This window comes from Balaenoptera physalus, assembly GCF_965194825.1.
Source record: "Balaenoptera physalus genome assembly, chromosome: 8".
Classification (NCBI taxonomy): Eukaryota; Metazoa; Chordata; class Mammalia; order Artiodactyla; family Balaenopteridae; genus Balaenoptera; species Balaenoptera physalus.
Genome location: NC_138887.1, coordinates 17,085,321 through 17,108,057, shown reverse-complemented (window position 1 = coordinate 17,108,057; position 22,737 = coordinate 17,085,321). Strand labels below are relative to the sequence as shown.

Below are 22,737 nucleotides of genomic sequence, written 5' to 3'. Positions count from 1 at the left end.
TTTACAGTCTTGCCTGTTTACCATCTAAAGATTTATCCCTTACGATATTTTCCACTTTTATGCTATAGTCTCCCTTGGGCTACTTGCCATTCTAAGAATACCTCAGCTCTTCCTGTCCCTTATTAAAAGCTTATTTTCCACTTCATGATTTCTTAGACAGAATTCCCTATTTTTGCTACCAATTCAGCATTCTTACTTATATTAGTGGTTAGTTAAGAATAAGTCGCTCCTCCTCCAAAGGCCCTTAAGTAAGACATATCGTACTCTAATTTCTGTGCCCAGGATTTTCTGGGTATATAACTGTAATCAATACTCATTTGCTAAATTTAATTCAATCAACTCTCACATTTTTAATGTGACTTAGACTGATATTATCTAGGAGTATGAGAAAGATAGAAAACATAATGTGAAAAACTCTAGTTGAGTTATAAAGGTAGAAGATTGACCTTACCCCTTGAAAAATGCCAGGGAAGGAGAGAAATAACTATGAGACACAGTGATCCTTCACATCACCATTTCCTTTTCATAGTCCAACAAAATCAGCTTAAATTATACTCTTAATAAAATCACTCCCCTTTAAAAAAGATCACTGTAGGTGTAAGCAAGGGAAAAAAAGGCAAGTTAGTTTGGGTTAATCCAAGGTCTAACAAAGTGGCCTTGTTGGAAACTTCTGTAAAACAGCAATTTGCCCACACAAATCAAGATAAAATTTTTAGCTGAAAACTAAGACTAAAGTAAATGAACCTGCAAGTTTTATTTAAGAAGTGTTCATTATAACGTTACTGTGCAGGATAAGGAATTTTAAAGAATAAGAAATGGTGTGGTATAGTAGAAAGGGGACTGGACCTACACTGTTAACTAGCCCATTCACCTCTCAAGGCTTAATTTCCTCATCTGTGAAATGAGGGCATTTGATCAATGTAATAGTTTTAAAGTCATCTTTTCTTTTTAACAGCAAAAAGGTATTGTTTTGTTTTTTTTGGTTGGAAGAAACGGTTAAGTTTAGCCCAATATGCTCATTCTTCAGCCCCTCATAAGTCTGAGACACCTCTGAAGAACACTTAGGCTCTCTTAAACATGTTCTGAAATCTGATTTGAGGACTAAGGTTTCTTCTAGCACCGATACTGAAATTGATAAAGCAATTCAATAATTTTAGTGGGTTTTAAAATTCAGTGTACGGTGAATCAAAGAATGTTGTTATTAATAACTTTGCACTGGGAATTCCCTGGCAGTCCAGTGATTAGGACTTAGCGCTTTCACTGCCCGGGTTCAATCCCTGGTCAGGGAACTAAGATGCAGCAAGCTGCGCAGTGCGGCCAAAAAAAAACCACACACACACACACAAACTTTACACATACTGGCAAAGGGAACTGGAAGGAATACTACTTAGTACTGTTATTTAAAATGTTTTAAATCAAAGATTTCCTGAAGAAAATCTCAAGTTTTTAAATAACAAGTTTGTTGGATTTGGTAACAGATTCCATTTATAAGGTGGTAAACTTGGGCTGGAGATGGATAAGAGGAAGATGAACCTCCTCTAACCCCACAGAGAAACCCACGCAAGAGGCAAAGTGACTCTGAGAAAGCGTCTTCCGGAGACCTGGTATTTAGATTACACACAGTTCTTTATAAAACATAGGATCTATCACAAAGGGATTGTTTCAGAACATATATTTTTGTGCCTTAGATAAAAATACCTACCAAGGAATGAAATTATTTAAATAATATAGATTAGAATAGAAGGTAAACTCAATAAACAAATGAAAACAGGGAATTTTTTTTCTTCAAAATCTAATAGTATCATATTGGATTTTATGTTTAATAATTTTTAAACTAAAAATATTTTTATATTTGCTAACAAGCTACTGCTAAGATGGCCATATATAAACTTTTTTACTTCATGGTTTTTTTAGTGAAATACACCAAAATACCAATTATTAAAACAGGTAGTTAAAAAAAAATTTTTTTTAAGGCTAGTGTTTTTCACTTTCTTAAGAGGATAAAGAAAAACATACATGAAAAGCAAGGCAGACTTGGAACTAGTTCTCTGCTAAACATCTGCTTTATGAAACTCCAATTCAACACAGGGGAAGAGTACTTATTGACTAAATCCTCAATCAGAAAACTAAAAAGAAAAAAAAGTGAAGAAAGATGATTCACAAATGATGATTTTCAAAATAAGATTTATCTGTTTGGGATCTTTTGGCACTGAACGTAAAGGATACACTAGATGATGCGGTTCAGAACTCTTCTACTCTTTTTATAATGCCTTCCCCTCAAAATAAAATATCTGCCAGTAAAATAGTATGAGGACTGTTAATAATATGTTTCCTTTTACTCTGAGTTTATGAGTTAATTCAAAGTTTTAAGACATAGCAGTAAACTATTTTAAATCTTTACTTTAGTTAATTGTTCACTGTTTCAGAGCCTGTTAGGCTACTATTAGTTGATGGCCCACCCAGAGTCTAAAAAGAAAGTTTTAAATTTCCTGTCAACTTAGCAAAAATGTATTTCAGAAATATTCCTGACCTCTTACTTTTCCTGAACTTTTTCCAGTCTTTATAAATGAACCTCAAATGTGTTATTTTATAATAGAACAACAAATTAGTTTAACCAATACATTAATAAGATATAGACTATTAATATCAAAGCGATGAGGCTGTGAAAACATGATTGCTTAAGTATAGATACCAGGAAAACAAACAAAAGCCTTGTAATATAAACTCACAGTCTATAATGTACTCTCCTTTTGAGATTAGAAATTAAAACGATCAGTGAATCTTGAATATATTTAAATGAGAAATACCAGGTGGTAGAGTCTAGGCCCTAAACTGATTAGATAAGAATAAAGAAAACAGTTACTAAGAAGTTGAACAAAATTCTTTTAGTCTAACTGGAACAGAATAGCCATAAAATGTCTTAAGTTACTAAAAATACACCTGTGCTGTTTTTGTAATCTTTCTCTATGATGGTATATATTTAGGATTGCAACAAATAAGATGGAGGCCAACTGAGCTTTAACAGTAATAATTATTTACAATTTGATTTTAAAATCTCAGAAGACTAGATTTTACTGGAAGGAAACTTAAAGATTATTTAGTCCAACTGTCATTTTATAGGTGAGGAAATTGAGGCCTGGAAAGGTTTAGTAAATTGTAGGAGGTTACATAACTTTATTGGTAGCATTTTTTAAACTAGAATCCCAGTTGAATGGTTTTTACATCTACAACTAATGTTAAGTAAAAGTGAAAAGCAAAACAAAACAAAACAATTCACCTCAATCCAATTTGTAAGCCAGTAACACTCTGGATCTGTGTTTTCCACTGTGAAGAGAACATTTCCTCTGGGAATGACAGAGCCCTCAGGAACAGCTTTTACTTCTATTGGAAGATGCCCATCATATTTCTGGTAAGAGACAATAATGAAATTATTAATTCAACAGGTGGTATGCCATTACCTGTTTAAATAAGGTTCTTTATATTTTACAGAAGCTAAACTTACTGTCATAGAAATTGCAATTGTAGATCTTATTATATTGCTAGTAATCTGGTCAGAATATCCTTATCCTCCTGAAATAAAATTAGCTAAAATGATTAACAGTTTAGTACTAGCATTAATTTTTAAATTTTATGCTGTAAAAGTACTTCTGCTAAGAAAACTTGTCACTTGAAGAGAATTTCAAACTGATTTCAAAACAAAAAAGTTGTTTCCTATTCTTTCCAAAAAAAAGACAAGAGTTTATTCCAACATATTCTAAGAGCACTACCTTTCTTCTAAGTAGGTCATTTTCATAAAAGAAAGGCTAAAGACTGAAAGATAAAATAATGGACTGCTATTAGAGAGCATAACAAAATGAATAAACAAAGTAAAAGAGAGCACTCCTTGCCAGTAGAAGAATCTTAAATAGGTTTTCTCTACACTGGTAGTAGACCTGACACCATTTTGGCAGTAAACAGACCAATCATAGGTAAACTTTCTAGAGCTCTGGCAGTCAATATCCAAGTGCAATAATTCTCTCCCAAATTAGGCTGAGGATATATAGTGGCTACATGGTATGTTACTAGATATTTAATTACGCCTCCCCCTTTTTAAAGATAAAAGCTGTGGCTAACTTTTGGCTAGTAAGGTTTATTTATGTGATTTGGGACAAGGTAACTAGATAAAAAAAAAAATCATGTTAGAGGAGAAAGAATAATGCCTTAAAATCCTAGCTTGGATGCAAAAGCAGGTAGGAAACTGTGGGCAAGTCATTTAGAATCTCAAGGTCTCAGACTTCATGCTTGTAAAAGGGGTTACACAAGATTATCTCTAGGGAATCTATGAATCCCTAAGATTCTCTGAATATAAAATAAAAATATTTACCACCCTGGCCACTGAGAATTCTATTACTAAGCATAGCACTTAACTTACCTATAACTATAATCCTCACAACAAACCAAATGGGTTAAGTGTCAACCAAATGAGTTAGTCAACATAACCAAAATATGTTAGCCAACATATTTTACTGACCTTACTTAAGATATGGGAAAACTAGCAGTGTGCTTACTCAACTTCTTCAAAGACCAATAATTACCAAACAGTAAAATTCAATATTACGATATAGGCAGGAAGTTAAAGTATTTCTAATTACTTTGTGTTTGATAGTTTACAATGAAAAAGACATTCATTTTAAAGATAATGAACACTTAACATAGCAAGATGCCAACAGATCCCATTCCCAAGCTATCTTTGTAACAGAGAAAACCACCAGGGGACATTCAACACTTATGACTCAATTCCCATGTCTTTGGATGCCCAAAAGTTTAAGCAAGGAATCCAAACATGTTAGGTAGGAATATTACAGTACAATAAAGAATGAAAATTAACTTCATAGATTTGCACCAAACCATTCTTCTAACTATTCAGTAAGGGAAATGTCCTAGAAGTATTGCATAGTGACAGACTCACAGCATCTATTTTCTTAGATAATGTACAGTCCAGAAAATAGGCTTAAAATTTCAAATTGCCAAATAACCATGCCCTTTCTTAATTATAATGTATTTTCAAAGAAAGGATTAAATTACCTTCCTGAAAAATGCTAGTTTTTTAAATTGTAATACATATTACAACAAATTACTTAGATATGCTATAGATTTTAGATACTAATGATGTGTTACCAGGAAAAAAAAAAATTAAACATTACCATTAACTTTTCACAAGAATGTCTAAATAGCCATTATATTTATAGGGTCACAGACAGAAAAGAGTTATAATTACAGTTGACCCTAGTACAATACGTGTGTTAGAGGCACCCACCCTCCTCTGTACAGTCAAAAATCCATGTATAACTTACAGTCAGCCCTCTGTAACTGTGGTTCCTCTGTATCTGTGGTTCTGCATCTGCGGATTCAACCAACTGCAGATTGTGTAGTACTGCAATATCTACTACTGACAAAACTCCACATGTAAGTGGACCCATGCAATTCAAACCTGTGTTGTTCAAGGTTTGAATACCTGTGCTGTGTATAGTCTAATCTTCTATTCAAATTCCATGGCAAGAAATTCTGAACTAAAAGCAAAACCAAAATACATAGGTCAAAACATGAAACCATTTTTTACCTCAAGAATGTAGTTCCATCCCTTTTCATTAAAGACATCGTCTTGGAAATGCTCTTTGTACACCTCTTTGGCTTCCTGGATCTTCTCTTTGGTCACTACTTTACCTAAAAAAATAAACATCTCCTGTTTACATTTCTAAAGGCATGCTGTGAGTTGCTGAGTTGTCATAGGATTAATGTCTCTAGCTATTTCGCCCATTCAGTGGATTAAAAAAACAAGAACTGGGCTTCCCCGGTGGCGCAGTGGTTGAGAATCTGCCTGCTAATGCAGGGGACACGGGTTCAAGCCCTGGTCTGGGAAGATCCCACATGCCGTGGAGCAGCTGGGCCTGTGAGCCACAACTACTGAGCCTGCGCGTCTGGAGCCTGTGCTCCGCAACAAGAGAGGCCCGCGATAGTGAGAGGCCCGCGCACTGCAATGAAGAGTGGCCCCCGCTTGCCACAACTAGAGAAAGCCCTCGCACAGAAACGAAGACCCAACACAGCCATAAATAAATAAATAAAAAAGAAACAACAACAAAAAACCAAAAAAAACCCAAAAAAAACCCAAGAACTGAGGTCAAATGATTCACCCAGAATCAACAGCAGAGTCAGAAAAGGAACTTGCACTTCTAACCACTCGCTCTAAGCATAAATGTTAATTTCTTATTTGAAAAGCAAATTTGCAAAAGAAGAGATTATTACATGTATAGTATTTTTAAAAAATCACAGTAATAAATTAACTTTTGGGAGATTTTTTAAAAATCTCTATTAATTTATACAGTCTTCAGATTTGAGAGTAAGCTTTTGATAGGTGGCTTTCCAGGTGAATCTGCTCACTTTATTCATAAAGGATGTCTGTGGGGCTGATAATCCAATAATTTTTACAATGCCTAAGTTTTTGCCCCCCAAATACACTTTTAGCTAACTTTATCTGTAAAATGAAGGTAACAGTAGAGTACCTACTTTTAGAGTGGTTGTGAGGACGAAATGAGTTAAGACATCTGAATTAAAGCACTTAGAATAATGCTGGCCTATAACAAACAATATATTTTAGCTGTAATTAATAATAAATAACATTTTATAAAGTTTTTAAGCTGTAGAAAATTGAAGTGTGACATTAGTCTTTGGTAACTTTCTCTAAATAAGATCGCTAGTAAACTCATTTATAACATCTTGGGTAATCTTGTTGCAGTGAAGTACTTTGGATATCCAAGTAGACTTTCAATAGTATAACATATCTGAACTATCTGATCTTAAAATTGCCAAGGTTATAGAAAAACGTCATTATCTGCATAAAATTCAAGTTATTCTGTATTCAATTCTGAGATTACTTTTATTTGAAAAGGTTAGAAATGAAATTTTCCAAAATGTATAAAAACCTTGGGAACTGTTTCCCCCCCCAAATACCATTACAAAATAAGACTAGAAATGGACTTTCAAATAAGAAAGCACAGAAATTATTTCAGGGATTTTTTTCTTCTTTAAAATGCATTTGAGGGACTTCCCCAGTGGTCCAGTGGTTAAGACTCTGCCTTCCAATGCAGGATGCAAGGGTTTGATCTCTGGTCTGGGAACTAAGATCCCACATGCCATGGGGTGCGGCCAAAAACTTAAAAAAAAATGCATTTGAGACTAAGTCCACCGTTACAGGTAGTTTTGAAAAACAGGCCTTTAAGGTAAAACTGACTAGCAAAACATATTCTAATTATAATTGCTACCACAATTCAAAATGAGTTCCCAGGTCAGTAACAAATCCTTTATTTTGAATTAATGACTAAAGTCTATTAACAAACCAGATTAGCCTCAGAAAATTACTCACTTTTCTAAATTTATTCCCAGTCTTACTAGTTTTGGAAAATCTTTGTCATATTTAGAACACCAAGCACATACATCAAATTATAAAATTTAATGCTTTCAAATTAACATATTTCTAAAAATTCCAAAAGAACCCCTAAAGTAGTTAGGGTAATTAAATAAATATCAAACTAGGGCTTCCCTGGTGGCACAGTGGTTAAGAACCCGCCTGCCAAGGCAGGGGACACGGGTTCAAGTCCTGGACCGGGAAGATCCCACATGCCGCGGATCAATGAAGCCTGTGCGCCACAACTACTGAGCCTGCGCTCTAGAGCCCGCGAGCCACAACTACTGAAGCCAGCGTGCCTAGAGCCCGTGCTCCGCAACAAGAGAAGCCACCGCAATGAGAAGCCTGCGCACCGCAACGAAGAGTAGCCGCTGCTCACCGCAACTAGAGAAAGCCTGCGTGCAGCAATGAAGACCTGATGCAGCCAAAAATAAATTAAAAAAAAAAAAAATCAAAATTAGACTATTCAAAAAGGTACTTAAAATAATAATACAACAATATCGGAGGAAAACTATAATGAGGTATATAAAAGCAGTGTTTTAAACATATTAGGAAAAACAATACCTTTTAAGTACTTATTAAGAATGTACTGCAACCCATAAAATACTGTTTCCTCATATTTCACCTTCCTTATTTTGGAGTTTTCTGTCTTCTTTTCACGGCATTCAAAGTAGGAATAAACTTTGCTTGTGTTGGGTGGGTACTGTTTATAGTGAGTAACCTATATGAAAGAGAAAATACCTGAATTAGAAAATACCAGAAGAATAGAATGTAAATTATGATAAAAAGAGCCTGAAATTATTTAAAACCAGAGAAACTACACTTATTTGCTGTTGATCAGCTTCTTCTCCTGGCTATAAGGAATCAAAAGTAAGTATCATGCTTATTAAGATACTTTTAATAGTTCAGTATCTTAAATTCAAAACTGCAGGAGAGTATTAAATTTTATAAACAAACGGACTGAACTTAAGGAAGTACAAGGCCTCTAAGCTGGACACTTGGAAAAAAAATGCCAAGAAAGATCTCATTTACTCTTGGGGAACAGCCTTCATTCGGGAAAGAGAAGCAGCTGCCTGGGGGACAAACACATGATATAAAAGAATGAACTGAAAGCAGAATTTGGTACTGTTCCTATATAAGTGTGGAACTCTCGACAAGTCAATAGTCAATGACTTCTCACGACTCTCCTTCATCTGTATAATGAGGTACTGAAAATGACCCCTTCTAGTCTTCATAATGACACTGTGAAAACCTGGATGAAAGCAATAGCAGCAGCAGTGGAAAAAATATCCTGTTTTGTAATCTTTCTTTTTCTCAAATTACCTCTGAATTGGGAAATAAATGCCTATCCAGTGCAACATCAAATCCTTATGAATTTAAAGATATGAAGAGGCATTATCACAACTTTCTCTTCCATGAATTTGGGTAAGAGCCACTGTTGAAAATTTTTCTGTTTTTGTTTTAAGAAAAAAAAAAGCGAGTGTTCATTATAATGTGAATTTTATTATATTTTAATATGGTTACAACATTTTATCAATAAAAAATAACTGGAAGAATAGTGTATATTTTCCCATTTGAAAGAAGAGGAATAATAATGCCTTAAAGCTTAAGGATAGGGTGGTGAGTCAGGGTAATGGTGGAATAAATCTTTGCAGACCAAGTTTCATGGATGACCACTGTGAACATAAACCATTTTTTCTGTTTAGCTCTGATCTCAAGTTTAGGAAAACTACTGTGTTCCTTGTTTGGCTGCACAATCTCAATCCTAGTAAAACTTGGTTTTAACCTAAAGAAACTTTGTGGCTTTGCACAAAAATTCTAAAACGAATACAGAGAGAGAAAAAAAAGTCACAAGTGTTTAAAATATGTTTCCTTTCTAATAGAAGCAACTTGCAACTCTATAAAAATAGTACCCTGATGCAGCTTATAGGTAATCTTGCAGGTGAATCTTTACGTTAATACGTGGTTTGATTGCCTAAGTCAGGTAAGAGAGCTGGAACTTTCTGTTTTGCTCAGGTACACATATCTATATACTACAAGGTATACGGAGGCCTCATCAAAATCTACAAGTATATGTCAGTTTTTTTAAAGTCAGAACCCAGGGACTGATACCAGGGTAAATTTAAGATTTAAGAAGTAGCTAAGTGAAGTAGCTAATACAGAATCCAGAGCAATTAAATCCACTAGCCGATTCACTAAAATGCAAAAACATGTGTATATATGAACGATACCATAATAATAAATGACTACTACTTTAACTACTTAAGAAACTGATTAGAAAAAGATATCACCACTTGAAAAGGTACCCAAGATGTATATAAAAACGAAAATGTCCAGTTTATAATCTAAATAACTCCAACTCCCTTAGTGGGAATAAGCAGTGAGGTGGAAGAAAAGTCAACCACGATGAAGTAAAATTTGAAAAAAGTCAGATTCATAGCTGTGTCTCAATAGTTACATGTGACCTTCTTTACAGTTCAGATACTTAATGGTGCATCTTTATAAATTTGTTTTTCCTGTATCAGATTTAAAAGTATTAGAAGGCAAATGAATTATTTTCATCTTCTGAGTAGACCAAGCAGTCAAGAGTTGAATGGAAACTGTCCCTAAGCTATTTAACTCCATCTTGGTCTAAAAGTATATTAAAAAATTTCCATCATACAAATACAGTTCCTGTTCAGGACAATAATTAAATATGTTTATAATTTTAAAACTTTACTTCAGTTGTATTCTTTAATTATGGTACTTAAAACCCTTGCATAAATATTCAGAATGCCTCTCTGAAAACAAACGTTATTAAAAATACAAAATTGTCTAGGCTTGATTAGAAATGAAGTATGACTTCTAAAATCTTCTTTGGAGAAACTTAAGAAAACTGTTTCAGAATTTAGCTAAAGAATCTAAGTCACGTAAGGCAAACTCTGGCAATTAACTATGAAACGTAATTTACTATTAACTCCCTACTCACACCCAATATGTTTAAAGAGGAATAAAATAGTATTATTCAAATCTATTTATATTGGCATATACACATTGTTTTAATGGGAAACAAATTTAAACAGAGCTTCTTAGTAAATATTTTCTAAGAATACAGCCAATAGATAATTCTAGTTTTGCTAGGTTTACTGTCCTCTTCATTTTACTTTCTGCTAAACTTATCACCCTGAGCCCCTTGGAACTTTCACCAGAAGATGAGATGATATAGCAGAAATACAAATCAATAAACTGTTATTTTATAAATAGTTCATGCATTCACAAATATATACTCTGTACCAACTGTGTATCAGGCACTGTTTCAGATGCTGAGGATGGGGAAGTAAAACAGACTGACTAGCCCTTACTCTCATAGGGCTAGTGAGGGCTGAGAGATCATAAACAAAATAATTTGAGCTAGATGGATGCTATGAAAAATTAAAAGAAAATGATGGACCAGAAGGGGCCTAGGAGACTAAAGTGGAGGCCAAGAAGGCTTCTCTGAGATAGTAACATGTGAGCAAGGTCTAAATGACGAGGAAATAGGAAATATCTTGACTTCAGGGACAGAAGAGAATGAAGACCACTGTGGTTGGCGCTTAGAGAATGGGGAGGAGGTACATGGTAAGGTCAGAGAGAGAGAGATGCAGGGACAAGATCATGTAAGGCTCACAGGCTACCAAGGAGCTTGAATTTTACCTGAAGTGCAGTGGGAAGCCATTAGCATGCTTTAAGCTGGAGTGAATATGATCTGATTCACATTTGACAAGGATCAGCTTGGCAGAGATGGAGAATGGATTACGGGGTGACCAGAGTGGACACAGAGCATTAAGAGGCTATTGCCAAAGACTAGGTTAGGTGAGAGACCGGCTCGGTGTCTTTGGAGAAGTAGGCTGATAGATTAGATTTGGGAATAAAGAGGGGAAGGAATTAAGGATGTCTCCTAGATTTTTGGCTTGAGCAACTGAGTGAATAATGGTGCCATTTACTGAGATGGGGAAAGCCATGGAAGGACTGGGTAGGGAAATCAAGAGCTTAGTTTTAAATATGTTAAGTAAACACTAACAAAAAGTTTCATAATATGCAAAATTAAAGTGACCTGCCAAAAGGGAGCCCTTAAATCATGTTGTTTTTCAGCACTGCTTTGACTTACATCACTAGAGAAAATAGTTGTACAATAAATTTAAAATTATTTATAAGATGAAGAGAAAAAAACAAATTTCTCATAATATCCTCAGCAAACATTACCCCTAAAAATGTTTCCTCAAGTGGCATAGCCTTCCTGCAACTAACAGAGTACTGCCAGTACATAAATATATGTGTGGTAAAGAACAGAGGCACACAGAAAAATGTAGCTCTTCTAATAAAACTTAGCTTCACAGTTAGTTATGTGGTTGATTTACTTAATGAAAAAATAAGCTTCTAAAAACTGCAGTCCCAGATATCCCTGTATAGCAGTTCAAGAGAGGTATGAGAAATATTTAAGTTGCATAGAATCTTTCTGTGAGAGCGAAGTATAATTTTCTCCTGAGTTTCTCTAGATTTCCCATAAGGGTGACGTGATAATATTTCCAAGAGCTTTCCTCCCACAATGGGATCACATGACCAAAGGCAACTACTACTAACCTCCTTTTACAGTTAATCACTAAGAAATAATCACAAGCCAACATTTTAACAACACCATGTGTATGGAAGAGCACATGGAATAACGGACCCAAAGTCACAAACTAAGCTATGTTACCTATGTAATGTCTAAGGGCACTCATAAGAGGCACTTACATTGGCTAAGACTCTCTGCCTCTTCAAAGGTAATGTGCCAGAAACAGCAAAAATCATAACTGATTCTTTCCTCTTTTCAATATTATTCAAGATTTGTCAAGCCCTGGACTTCTGTTGCCCCAGAAAATAATTCATTGCTATTTGGCTTTTGAAGCAATAATAACTTCAAAATACAACTTAAGGATTTTTGGATTACATTATTTTGGTGAAGGGGATAAACTGTAAAACCAGCCATTATCATTATGCTGCCTCTTCCCTTAAATCAGGCAGAGTTCCCGGCAACTTGTACCTTTTTTTGCCACACCTTTAAGAGAGATTTCATAAACTGACAAAAAGGATACCAGTTTCTGGTATTTTTGTTTTGCAAGATACTCTACAATTATTACTGACCTAATCCAATCTTCCTATGAGGTATGTTCATGATTTACATACAGGATTTTATTTCTGTTGCCTGGGTTTTTCCAATAATTTATAACATAAAACTTACTGGAAAAACTCTGTCCTAAGAATGAACAGGTACTCTCTGACATACAAACTGCAGCAGGGCCACATGTCTCACAAGGCTTAGGCTGCCGCTGTGACCATACTTAAGTGCCTGTTCAGAAGCGGTGAAAGAGAAGCAACTATGAAAAATAGGAACAGCTCAGAGGAAGACACTGCGTAGCTAAAAGTCCAAGGCAGGACTAACTTGCCCATAAGATTCTCATTTATCCCCAAATCTTTTCCTCCAAAAAGCCCCAAATTAAGATTTGTTATTCCGCTACGAATGAGGAAGCAAGCTCTTTTTTAAAAAAAGCTAACTTGGGTGCTTAATCATCATACATGGATTATACAGCCTTTTATAACTTTTCTAAAATCAACTTTCACCCATCTTAGATTGTAAGGGACATCTTTCGTATTTTATAATATCTAGTAGGCCTCCAATATTTATTAAATTAATGCATGAAAATGTGCTGAGTTCTAGATAACCAGTTTTAAATGACCTTTTGAGAAGCAACCCACACTGGACAGCACATTTCATAACTAACGTGTGATGTGGTTTAAACTGTAAATTGCTTAGGGATTACTTTCTTGTGCTATACATTATTTTTTCCAACTAGGGCTCAATTGACAACATCATCGATTTTAATCTGCTAACAGGTAAAATGTTCAGAAATGTTAAAATGATTCTCTGCTGTAGTTTGTTACAAACATTATCTACATAGGAGGGGAAGGAAGAATGGAACAGAAATGAATCTTTTAATGATCTGGTTATACAGAAACTGATCAATGGCTATCCCAGAAATAAGTGAAAAAAATGACCTGTCTCTTTTATAAAAAAACATTCCAAATGCTTTTTAAGCACTGCAATGGCTAAGGCCAGCCCAAACGCACCTTTCTCTAGCTGGCTTAGCACAATGTAAATATAACACAGTAGATAATTTTCCTTTAAACCATTTTGAAAACATAAATGGTTAACACTTAAGTGTCCTTTTCATTTGTAACAAGAACCCAGGATAAAAACAGAAGAAACAACCACATTCACCTATTTCCTTAGTTCATCAATATGTATAATAAAGTATGAGATTACAGAAATGAATATGCATCTTAAATGCCTCTCCTTTGGCCCAAATTGTCCCCATCCCTCTGGAAAGGATACAAGTGAAAACAAAATTCCCACATGTTGTCATGCGCTTGGACACTATCCCATCTACTTGCAAAACACCTTTCTATAGTGCCTAGACAGCCAATTATCCTTGCTTCAGTTCTAGAAAAAATAAATCAACAATATTCTGCTCTCTTCCATCAATACATCTAAAGCTGTTAGCTACCTACTTTAACTGGCCAACAGGATGCAAGTACTGATGATATGCATGTAACATTCTCATGTAATTTCCTAATAAAAGTGAATTTCACCACTTCTAGACTCAAGATTACCATTTCTGTCTCCTCTTCATCTAAGAAGATAAAAAGCCGAAAATGATAAACAGGCTATAAGGACCACTAAAAGTGTAAGGAAAATGAAACTTAAAAGACTAAATTGTGAGTGTGCAATACACTACTTATTTTACTGTACTGCTGTAAACCACTGGTATAAAACATATCCTGACTGAATCCTCTTGAGGGTTTTTTTTGTGGGGGAGGGAGGGAAATGAAATATCTTACAAAGATGATAATCTTCTTAAAAGGTTTTATATTCGAAAGGGGATAACATACACCAGTCTGACTTGCAAATTGACAGGAATAAAGTTAATTAAATAGATGCAAATTCTGATAGTGTAGTTAAGAATGCCTTGCTAGCAGATTAGAAAACTTTAAGGTAACCACTCTTACCTTTCATCCCAGGAAACTGATGTTAAAGCAATTTACATTCCTTATATATAATGGCTAGAGGAACTACAAACCAAAGAAGCTTACACACTGTTTTGTAATGTTTAAACCATTTTGAAAATATAAATGGTTAACACTTAAGGGTCCTTTTCATTTATAACAAGAACCCAGGATAAAAACAGAAGAAACAACCACATTTACCTATTTCCTTAGTTCATCATTATGTATAATAAAGTATGAGATTACAGAAATGAATATTTATTTATTTAAATTTATTTATTGTATTTATTTTTGGCTGTGTTGGGCCTTCGTTGCGGTGCGCGGGCTTCTTATCGCGGTGGCTTCTCTTGCTGCGGAGCACGGGCTCCAGGCACACGGGCTTCAGCAGCTGTGGCTCGTGGGCTCTAGAGCGCAGGCTCAGTAGTCGTGGCCCACGGGATTAGTTGCTCCGCTGCACGTGGGATCTTCCCGGACCAGGGCTCGAACCCATGTCCCCTGCATTGGCAGGCGGATTCTTAACCACTGTGCCACCAGGGAAGCCCTGAATATATACTTTAAACGTCTGTTTCGTTTTTTAAAGTTGGACCAATCAACCTCCGTTTACATTTCCCATTTTCAATAAAATAAGTTACTACATTAAAAAATTTGAAAATTATTTTAAAGATTTAGTTAAGGATAAAGTTCTAGAAAACTATGCATGAGACCATTCTAAAATCACTATTAAAAATACTCAAAACACTATAATTGAACTAAGAGACCACAGAGGAGCACAAGTAAAAATATCCTTGATAGCACTATGATATCCTTGCAATTGTGTAGATTTCCACTTTAAAATTCCATTTAAAAGACCACTTGTTAAAGAAACCTGGTTCTACTTTAAATAATAACCCACCTAAACTATCATAAGTAGAATCTTAAACCAGCTGGGAAGGAAAGTTCAACAGAGAACTTAACTAAAATAGGATTCTCCAAAATACTTTACCGGAAAATTTAAGAAAAAACAAAAAGCAACAAAAACCACAACGAAAACCAAAATCTGAAAACATTATGCTTTAATCACTATATTCCAAACTACGATGCTGCTCAAGTAAAAACAAACATTTATTCTGCGAAAGTGGAGTTTCCAGTCTGACATGTCATCTTTTAGGTGTCCTAACAAAGCTTGTTAGCAAAGTATAATCCAGTTTATTTCATATAATTTGTAAACTAGGGGAAAGGATATTTGCCGGATTTCTCTTTAATCACTCTTCCCTTTACAAATGTGGGTTTCAAATAAAATTAACGGGTCAGCTATACATGCAAGCGTCCAATAGCCACAGTAAGAGAATGTTGTGTCGCTTCTCTCTCAACAAGTTCTCCAAGGTTAACTACAGTTCATTTAACACCTCGTGTTTCACTTTCCTTTTCACAGAAATCTTGTAGTGGTCCTAACGGAATAAGGGCAGATCGGCCTTTCCAACAAGAGATAAGGAGCGTGAGTGATCACCAGGAGCAAAGGAGTTTGAAACGGAGCCCAGTGGAGTGGGACGGGGGAATCCAGGAGGGCTACCAGGGACAGATAAGTGTCCTCCGCACCCGGGCCACAGGCAGAGGAACGTGGCTGGCTGCTCTGGCACCCCTACTAGGGCTTCGCCCGCCCGTTCCTCGGGAAGGGGCGTACCTGCCGGCTAAGGGGTGAGCGCGCTAGACTCAGCTCCGCGGGGAAAACCCCACTTCTCAAACCCGGCTCAGTCTTTCCACCGTGGAACCCAAGGGGCCGTTACCTAACTGACCCGCTCCTCGGGCGAGCCCTCGCCCAGCCCGGCCCGGGGCCAAAAGGCCGCGCTCCTGCGGAAGACGTGAGCTCGGCCGGTGACGCCCCAGCCACCCCAGCCGCCGGCCCGCTGAGCCGAGCTGAGCCGCCCCGAGCCCCGGGCAGCGGGCGCGCGGCACCAGCTCGGGCCCGCCTCAGCCCCTCGCCGCGCCCCCCCCTCAACCACGCACCCACCAGGCCCCGCCTCCTGCCGTCTATCCCTCCATCCCTCCTCCATCCCTCCTCCATCCGCCTCCTCCCCACTGCGGCGCCAGCCTCACCTGCCCCTAGTCGCCGCCGCCGCCGCCGCGCCTTCCCTCGGGGCCGCCTCGCGCCACGACCCCAGCCCGGCCGCCCCTGCCCCGCAGCCTCGCGCTGGTCCCCGACGCGCCCTCTCTTCCTCCGTCACCTACCCCCGCCCCGAGCTTCTACCTTGTACGAGTCGGTGGCCAGGAGGATGTTGAACTCGGCTTCTGCCGCAGCATTCATCTCGGGCCGGAGTGTAGGGGCCGCGCGCCGCGGGCTGCCCGGCGCGGCTGCGAGGAAGGAGAAAAATGGGCTTCACCGCGCTCCGTTGCTTAAGTCACCGCTCTGTCGGAGGGGGAGGGTAAGAGGAGGGGGAAACGGAGCTGGGAGGAGGGACCAGAAGAGGGCGGGCCTGGGAGCAGTGACGCGGCGGGGGAGGCGGTGCGCGCGCTCGTAGTCTAGGGACTCCGGCAGCCTCCTCACCCCAGCTCCCCGCCCCCGCCCCAGACCCATCGCCCCGGCAGGGACGCGAGGGGCGGGGCGCGGCCGCGCGTGCGCAGCGCGCAGGGGGGCGGGGCGGGTAGGACGTGAGGCACGCTCCCTTCTCGGAGTCGCCCATCCTGGGAAGCCTGAGGCTGCGGGGCCGCCCCGGCCAGTGACCCGGGCGCCGGCTTGGCTTTCGTTTCCCTGCCCGGCGCAGTGGGGCGGGGCCGGGAGGGGGCGTTCCCAGCCTCGCCACCTCTGCGATTAGCCGGTTCGCCCGCCCCGCTGGCACCTTTCTATCCTACCCAGTCCTGGCCCGTTTTCTGAGTCCTCTTGAAGTCACGCCATCCGGCTAGGGGCCCAAGGAGCCTCCCTCTGCCCGTCTCCCCGTCCCCCTCGCGCAGTTACTCACCTTTGTCTCTGGCTCGGATTAAGGATCGAGCCTTTTGCCTCCATCCCTCGTGTCCCTCCTGGTCCTCCTAACCCTCGCTTTAAAATCTGAAGAGCTGCGGTGAGGAATAGGTCTGGGGGGCCCCTTTAATCTGAAGCATCGACTCCGCTTTCCTCCAGCTCTATGGCTGAGCTCTTGATCCTCTGAGGATGTTTAGACTTTCCCCGAGAAAATAGCCTGCGCCCAAAGTCGGGGGTTGAATTCAATCCTCACAGATAATCAGAGGACAAGACCTAGTTGAATCTAATATTGCCGAGAAGTAAACGGCAACGAGCCAAGTCTTTGACAGGGTGCGAGACTGACTTTAGTCATCGTTGTAATCGCTCAATCTTGGGAAACGGGTTGGCAACCTGGAAATAAAAAAGCGAGTGAAGCGACGTCGGATGACTTCAGCCAAATGCGGACCATCCATTTGCGCAGTTCTCATACGTGGTTGCATTTTTGGGTAAAACTATGATTCCCTTTGTCCCCATGATCAATAGCTGCTTCTCTCTCTCTTTTTTTTTTAAGATTTAGGTTTTACAAGATACAAGTAGCTGGGAAACAGCGATTTAATGAAAACCAGTACGGGAACTTTACAGATTGTCATTCAAATTAGTGAAAGTCTCATTTTATGGGGGTGGGGGGTCGGGGTGGAGGCTGTGAATTTAGAGTTTCATTGCGCGAAAACTGACACCGCTTCAATTAGAAGCAACTTCAGTCCAGACAATGTCACGGAGTCAGTACAGATTCCTGACAAATGCCTCCATCTATAGGTAGATGCAGTACAAGCAAAGATCACAGAAGTAGTGAGATATCCCTAGGCACTCACCAAGGTAGTGAGATATCCCTAGGCACTTACCAAGGTAGTGAAAAATGCTAATGCATTTAGAATTATTTTCAACAACAAGGTTTAAAACAAACGAGGCTTTTTTGGTTGACCTTACGTGTGTTTACTACGGAAAATTACTTTTAAAACTATTTAAATAATTAAAATATTAAAAATTTTATTAGGGGAGATTCTGTTATATTAGTTTAAGCAGTGCCATTCAAAGAAAAAATATGATCCTTTTTGCTCCTCTTAATTTGGAGCTTTTTTCCCTTCATTCATTTAAAATTTCTATAACCTACTTTACTTAAATGACAAATGCTTTTTGCTTAGCTTCCTGGAATCCATGTATGTATATAACTGACCATTGTTCTATGCACCTTATGCAGGAAAAAAAAAAAAAAGAATTCTGATTACAAAGAGGGCTTTGTTTATGGTAGCATTTTTTTAAAAAGTCAAAATAAAATTTGAACTGCATTCTTTGAGCTGAATTTACAGTTTTAAGGTGAAAAGGCTTAATATCAGTGCAAGTAAAAATGTCAATATTACATTGGCATTGCTTGTTAAACGCAGAAACTCATAAAGCCTGCACCCATATTAGCAACTTAAACCCTCACAGCAGTCTCCAGAGAGGAAAAAGAAGTCATGTTACCAATAGAAAATCACCATTTGTCTAAGGTAGAATTAGGCACACTCTATATGTAACTACATGGCTAAGCAGGAAGAATTTTGAGTTAGTCAGGATTTACAACTATGAAATTATCACCAAATACAAAGTCAAGGTTTCATTTTGAAATGGCCTTCCCTGAAGGACAATTTAACAGCTAGCATTTAGTATGTTTATCTAGTAGCATATAATAGATCTGAGAAACTGTTTCTCATAGGTCCCCGCAACATGACAAATAATGACGAAAACAAAGACTCAAATGGGCCCCCCCTCACTTTGTTCAAAGTCCTGGATTAATCTGCCATTCCTACCAAACAGCCAGTCAAGCTTGGTGAATTGGGCATCCAGCTCCTTGTCTATCTTCCTCAGAGAGCTATGAAAGGCCTGTGACTCATACATTTGATCAAAGTGGGTTTTCCTGCACTAGCCTGTTTCCACACACCCTTCCAGACAGCCTTTGGTACACTTTTGTATTTCAAAGTTGCCTCGGATATTCTAATCAAACCTGAGTTCACCTCAGTAATAACACTGGAGATGTAGGTGTGGGACTCACCCACCTGGAACTCCTGACAATGGTCCTAGCCATTACCCTACATAACTTTCTCTAGCCTTACCAAGGAGCAAAAGCTGTCGCGAAGACAAATGTAAAACAGGAATTTTAAAATTAAACTTAAACCTTTTTCTTATTCAAACTTCCATGGCCCTTTGGGGACACCCCAGAGTTCTAATTTTGTAAGGAAAAGGTCTCATCTACAGAAAGACATGGGTCTTTGTGAATCTGATTATCAGCGCTGCCCAACCCTGACTCAGTTTGCTGGGTCCTCTACAATCACATAGAGACGCACAGAAAACTGCTGAGTCTTAGTCTAAAAGTATAGAAGTGATAGAGTAAATGTAACCCACATACAGGAAGAATTAGCACACATACTTGGATTGTTCATAGACCTTCCATTACAAAATGTTCTGGTACACTTTCTATGGTCTTGTGGTCTGACTGTGCTACACTCTCCTAACCAATTATTTTCCTGGGCAAAGTAAGGAAAATGTGTACATGTTATGATGCTATGAGTGGGGATTTGGATGTCATAATTACTTATAAATTTTGCTGATGGCCACTTTTAGACTCAATGGCCACAATCAATGACTGAGAGAATGAGACTGTTAGGACTATAAAAGACTGTCGAGATATTTTCATGCAGCGTTCTAAGAGAGTTTTTATCACTGATGGTAGTATATGGTACATATCAATGGTACACAGATATGCATTTTTATTTTAATCATTATGTATTTATTTTTAATGAGTTTTAGAAAAATATAACTAGCACACAAAACTCAATTTTTTTCTTGGGAATCATTACTTAGGATGAAGCCAAAGTTGATGGGCACTTGGACTGGTGAACTTTGTTATTTTCCTTGCCTTTCCTAACCTGTCAGCTGCTTTCATATCTTCAGCAGAAGACTGGTTTCCTTGAAGAAGCTAAACAGAAAAGGCTACATACTGTATGATCTCATTTATATAAAATTCTAGAAAGGCAAAACTAGTGTGAAAGAAAGTGATTGTCAGAGGCTGAGGCTAAGGGTAGCTGACTGAATGCAAAGGGGCATGAGGAAACTTTTTGGGGTAAAGGAAATGATATGTGTGATAGTGATTATACAACTGTTCACATATGTCAGAATTAATTGAAGTCTATACTTAAAATTGGTGAATTGTATTGTGTATAAATTATATCTCAAGAAAACTAAAGACTGGTTTTCTTGAAATCATTTAAAATATTTTCCCCCTCTTTTCCCATTCTGTTTTCTTATGTTTCCATTTCCATGTTCCCATTTTACTTTACAGGATTTGGAGATGAGCACCATTTTGCCCTCCTTAGAGAAAGGACAGTTGTTAGAACAAAAAAATCTTACAATTTGTATGGAAACACAAAAGACCCCGAATAGCCAAAGCAATCTTCAATATACAATGGAGAAAAGACAGTCTCTTCAATAAGTGGTGCTGGGAAAACTGGACAGCTACATGTAAAAGAATGAAATTAGAACATTCTCTAACACCATACACAAAAATAAACTCAAAATGGATTAAAGACCTAAATGTAAGACCTGATACTATAAGACTCTTAGACGAAAACATAGGCAGCACAGTCTCTGACATAAATCGCAGCAAGATCTTTTTTGATCCACCTCCTAGAGTAATGAAAATAAGAAAAGTAAACAAATGGCACCTAATTAAACTTGAAAACTTTTGCACAGCAAAGGAAACCATAAACAAAATGAAAAGACAACCCACAGAATGGGAGAAAATATTTGCAAATGAAGTGATAAACAAGGGATTAATCTCCAAAATATACAAATAGCTCATGCAGCTCAATATAAAAAAAAAACAAAACAACCCAATCAAAAAATGGGTGAAGGATCTAAATAGAAAGTTCTCCAAGAAGACATACAGATGACCAAAAAGCACATGAAAAGATGCCCAATATCACTAATTACTAGAGAAATGCAAAACAAAACTACAATGAGGTATCACGTTATACCAGTCAGAATGGCCGTCATCAAAAAAAAAATCAACAATAAATGCTGGAGAGGGTGTGGAGAAAAGGGAACCCTCCTACACTGTTGGTGGGAATGTAAATTGGTACAACCACTATGGAGAACAGTAAGGAGGTTCCTCAAAAAACTAAATATAGAACTACCATATGATCCAGTAATCCCACTCCTGGGCATATATCATAATTTGAAAAGATACAGGCACCCCAATGTTCATTGCAGCACTACTTACAATAGCCAAGACATGAAAGCAACCTAAATGCCCATGGACAGAGGAGTGGATAAAGAAGATGTGTTTCATATATACAATGGAACACTACTCAGCCGTAAAAAATAATGAAATAATGCCATTTGCAGCAGCATGGATGGACCTAGAGATTGTCATATTGAGTGAAGTCAGACAGAGAAAGACAAATACCATATGATATTGCTTATATGTGGAATCTAAAAAAAATGGTACAAATGAACTTATTTAGAAAACAGAAATAGAGTCACAGATGTAGAAAACAAACTTATGATGACCAGGGGGCAAAGGGGGGGAGGGATAAATTGGGAGATTGGGACTGACATATGCACACTACTATATATAAAATAGATAACTAATAAGGACCTACTGTATAGCACAGGGAACTCTACTCAATACTCTGTAATGACCTATATGTGAAGAGAATCTAAGAAAGAGTGGATATATGTATATGTATAACTGATTCACTTTGCTGTACATCTGAAATTAACAGAACATTGTAAATCAACTATACCCCAAGAAAAATTTAGAAAAAAAACAAGAAAGGATAGTTGTTGAAGTTGCTGAACATTTATAGAAGCCCAATGTCAAAAGGAGTTTCTTGCTATTGAGTAGGAAGCAGGAAAAGGAATACAATTAAGTTCAATAGGAATATAAAAACACCTAGTATATACATAGTAATGTACAAAGAAGCATGAAGACTTCAAAAAGAAATGTCACATTTGTCCTCTGTTCTTTTCCAAAGCAGGTATGAAATGTCTGGGATCTGGAGTTGGGGGAAATAAAACAGTACAGGTAGCTACTTCATAATCCCCAGTATATTCAGCATTGGACAGTAGAATCAAGATAAAACTGCATATACATATGACCCTTAAATACAGGAACAACTTCTAAGGAACAATCAAGGCCTGGATAAAGATCAACCACCTCCCACCCAACGTCCACACCCTGGACTTTTTCTCTACCAAGAACTGCTCCACCTGTGAAACCTTAAAT

General features: G+C 37.9%; 1 protein-coding gene across 1 annotated transcript in view; it reads right to left on the bottom strand.

The window, feature by feature from the left end:
- The window catches only part of NAMPT (nicotinamide phosphoribosyltransferase), a 38,511-nt gene extending 20,781 nt beyond the window's left edge, over window positions 1–17,730 (bottom strand). Inside the window, exons 1-5 of the mRNA XM_082473578.1 lie at window positions 17,437–17,730; window positions 16,728–16,886; window positions 8,006–8,162; window positions 5,600–5,703; window positions 3,278–3,406 (exon numbers count right to left, since the gene is read on the bottom strand). Of these exons, the coding sequence (XP_082329704.1) occupies window positions 3,278–3,406; window positions 5,600–5,703; window positions 8,006–8,162; window positions 16,728–16,784 (447 nt within the window). The 5' untranslated portion in view covers window positions 16,785–16,886; window positions 17,437–17,730. The remainder of the gene's footprint in view (window positions 1–3,277; window positions 3,407–5,599; window positions 5,704–8,005; window positions 8,163–16,727; window positions 16,887–17,436) is intronic.
- Window positions 17,731–22,737: the final 5,007 nt, after the last annotated feature.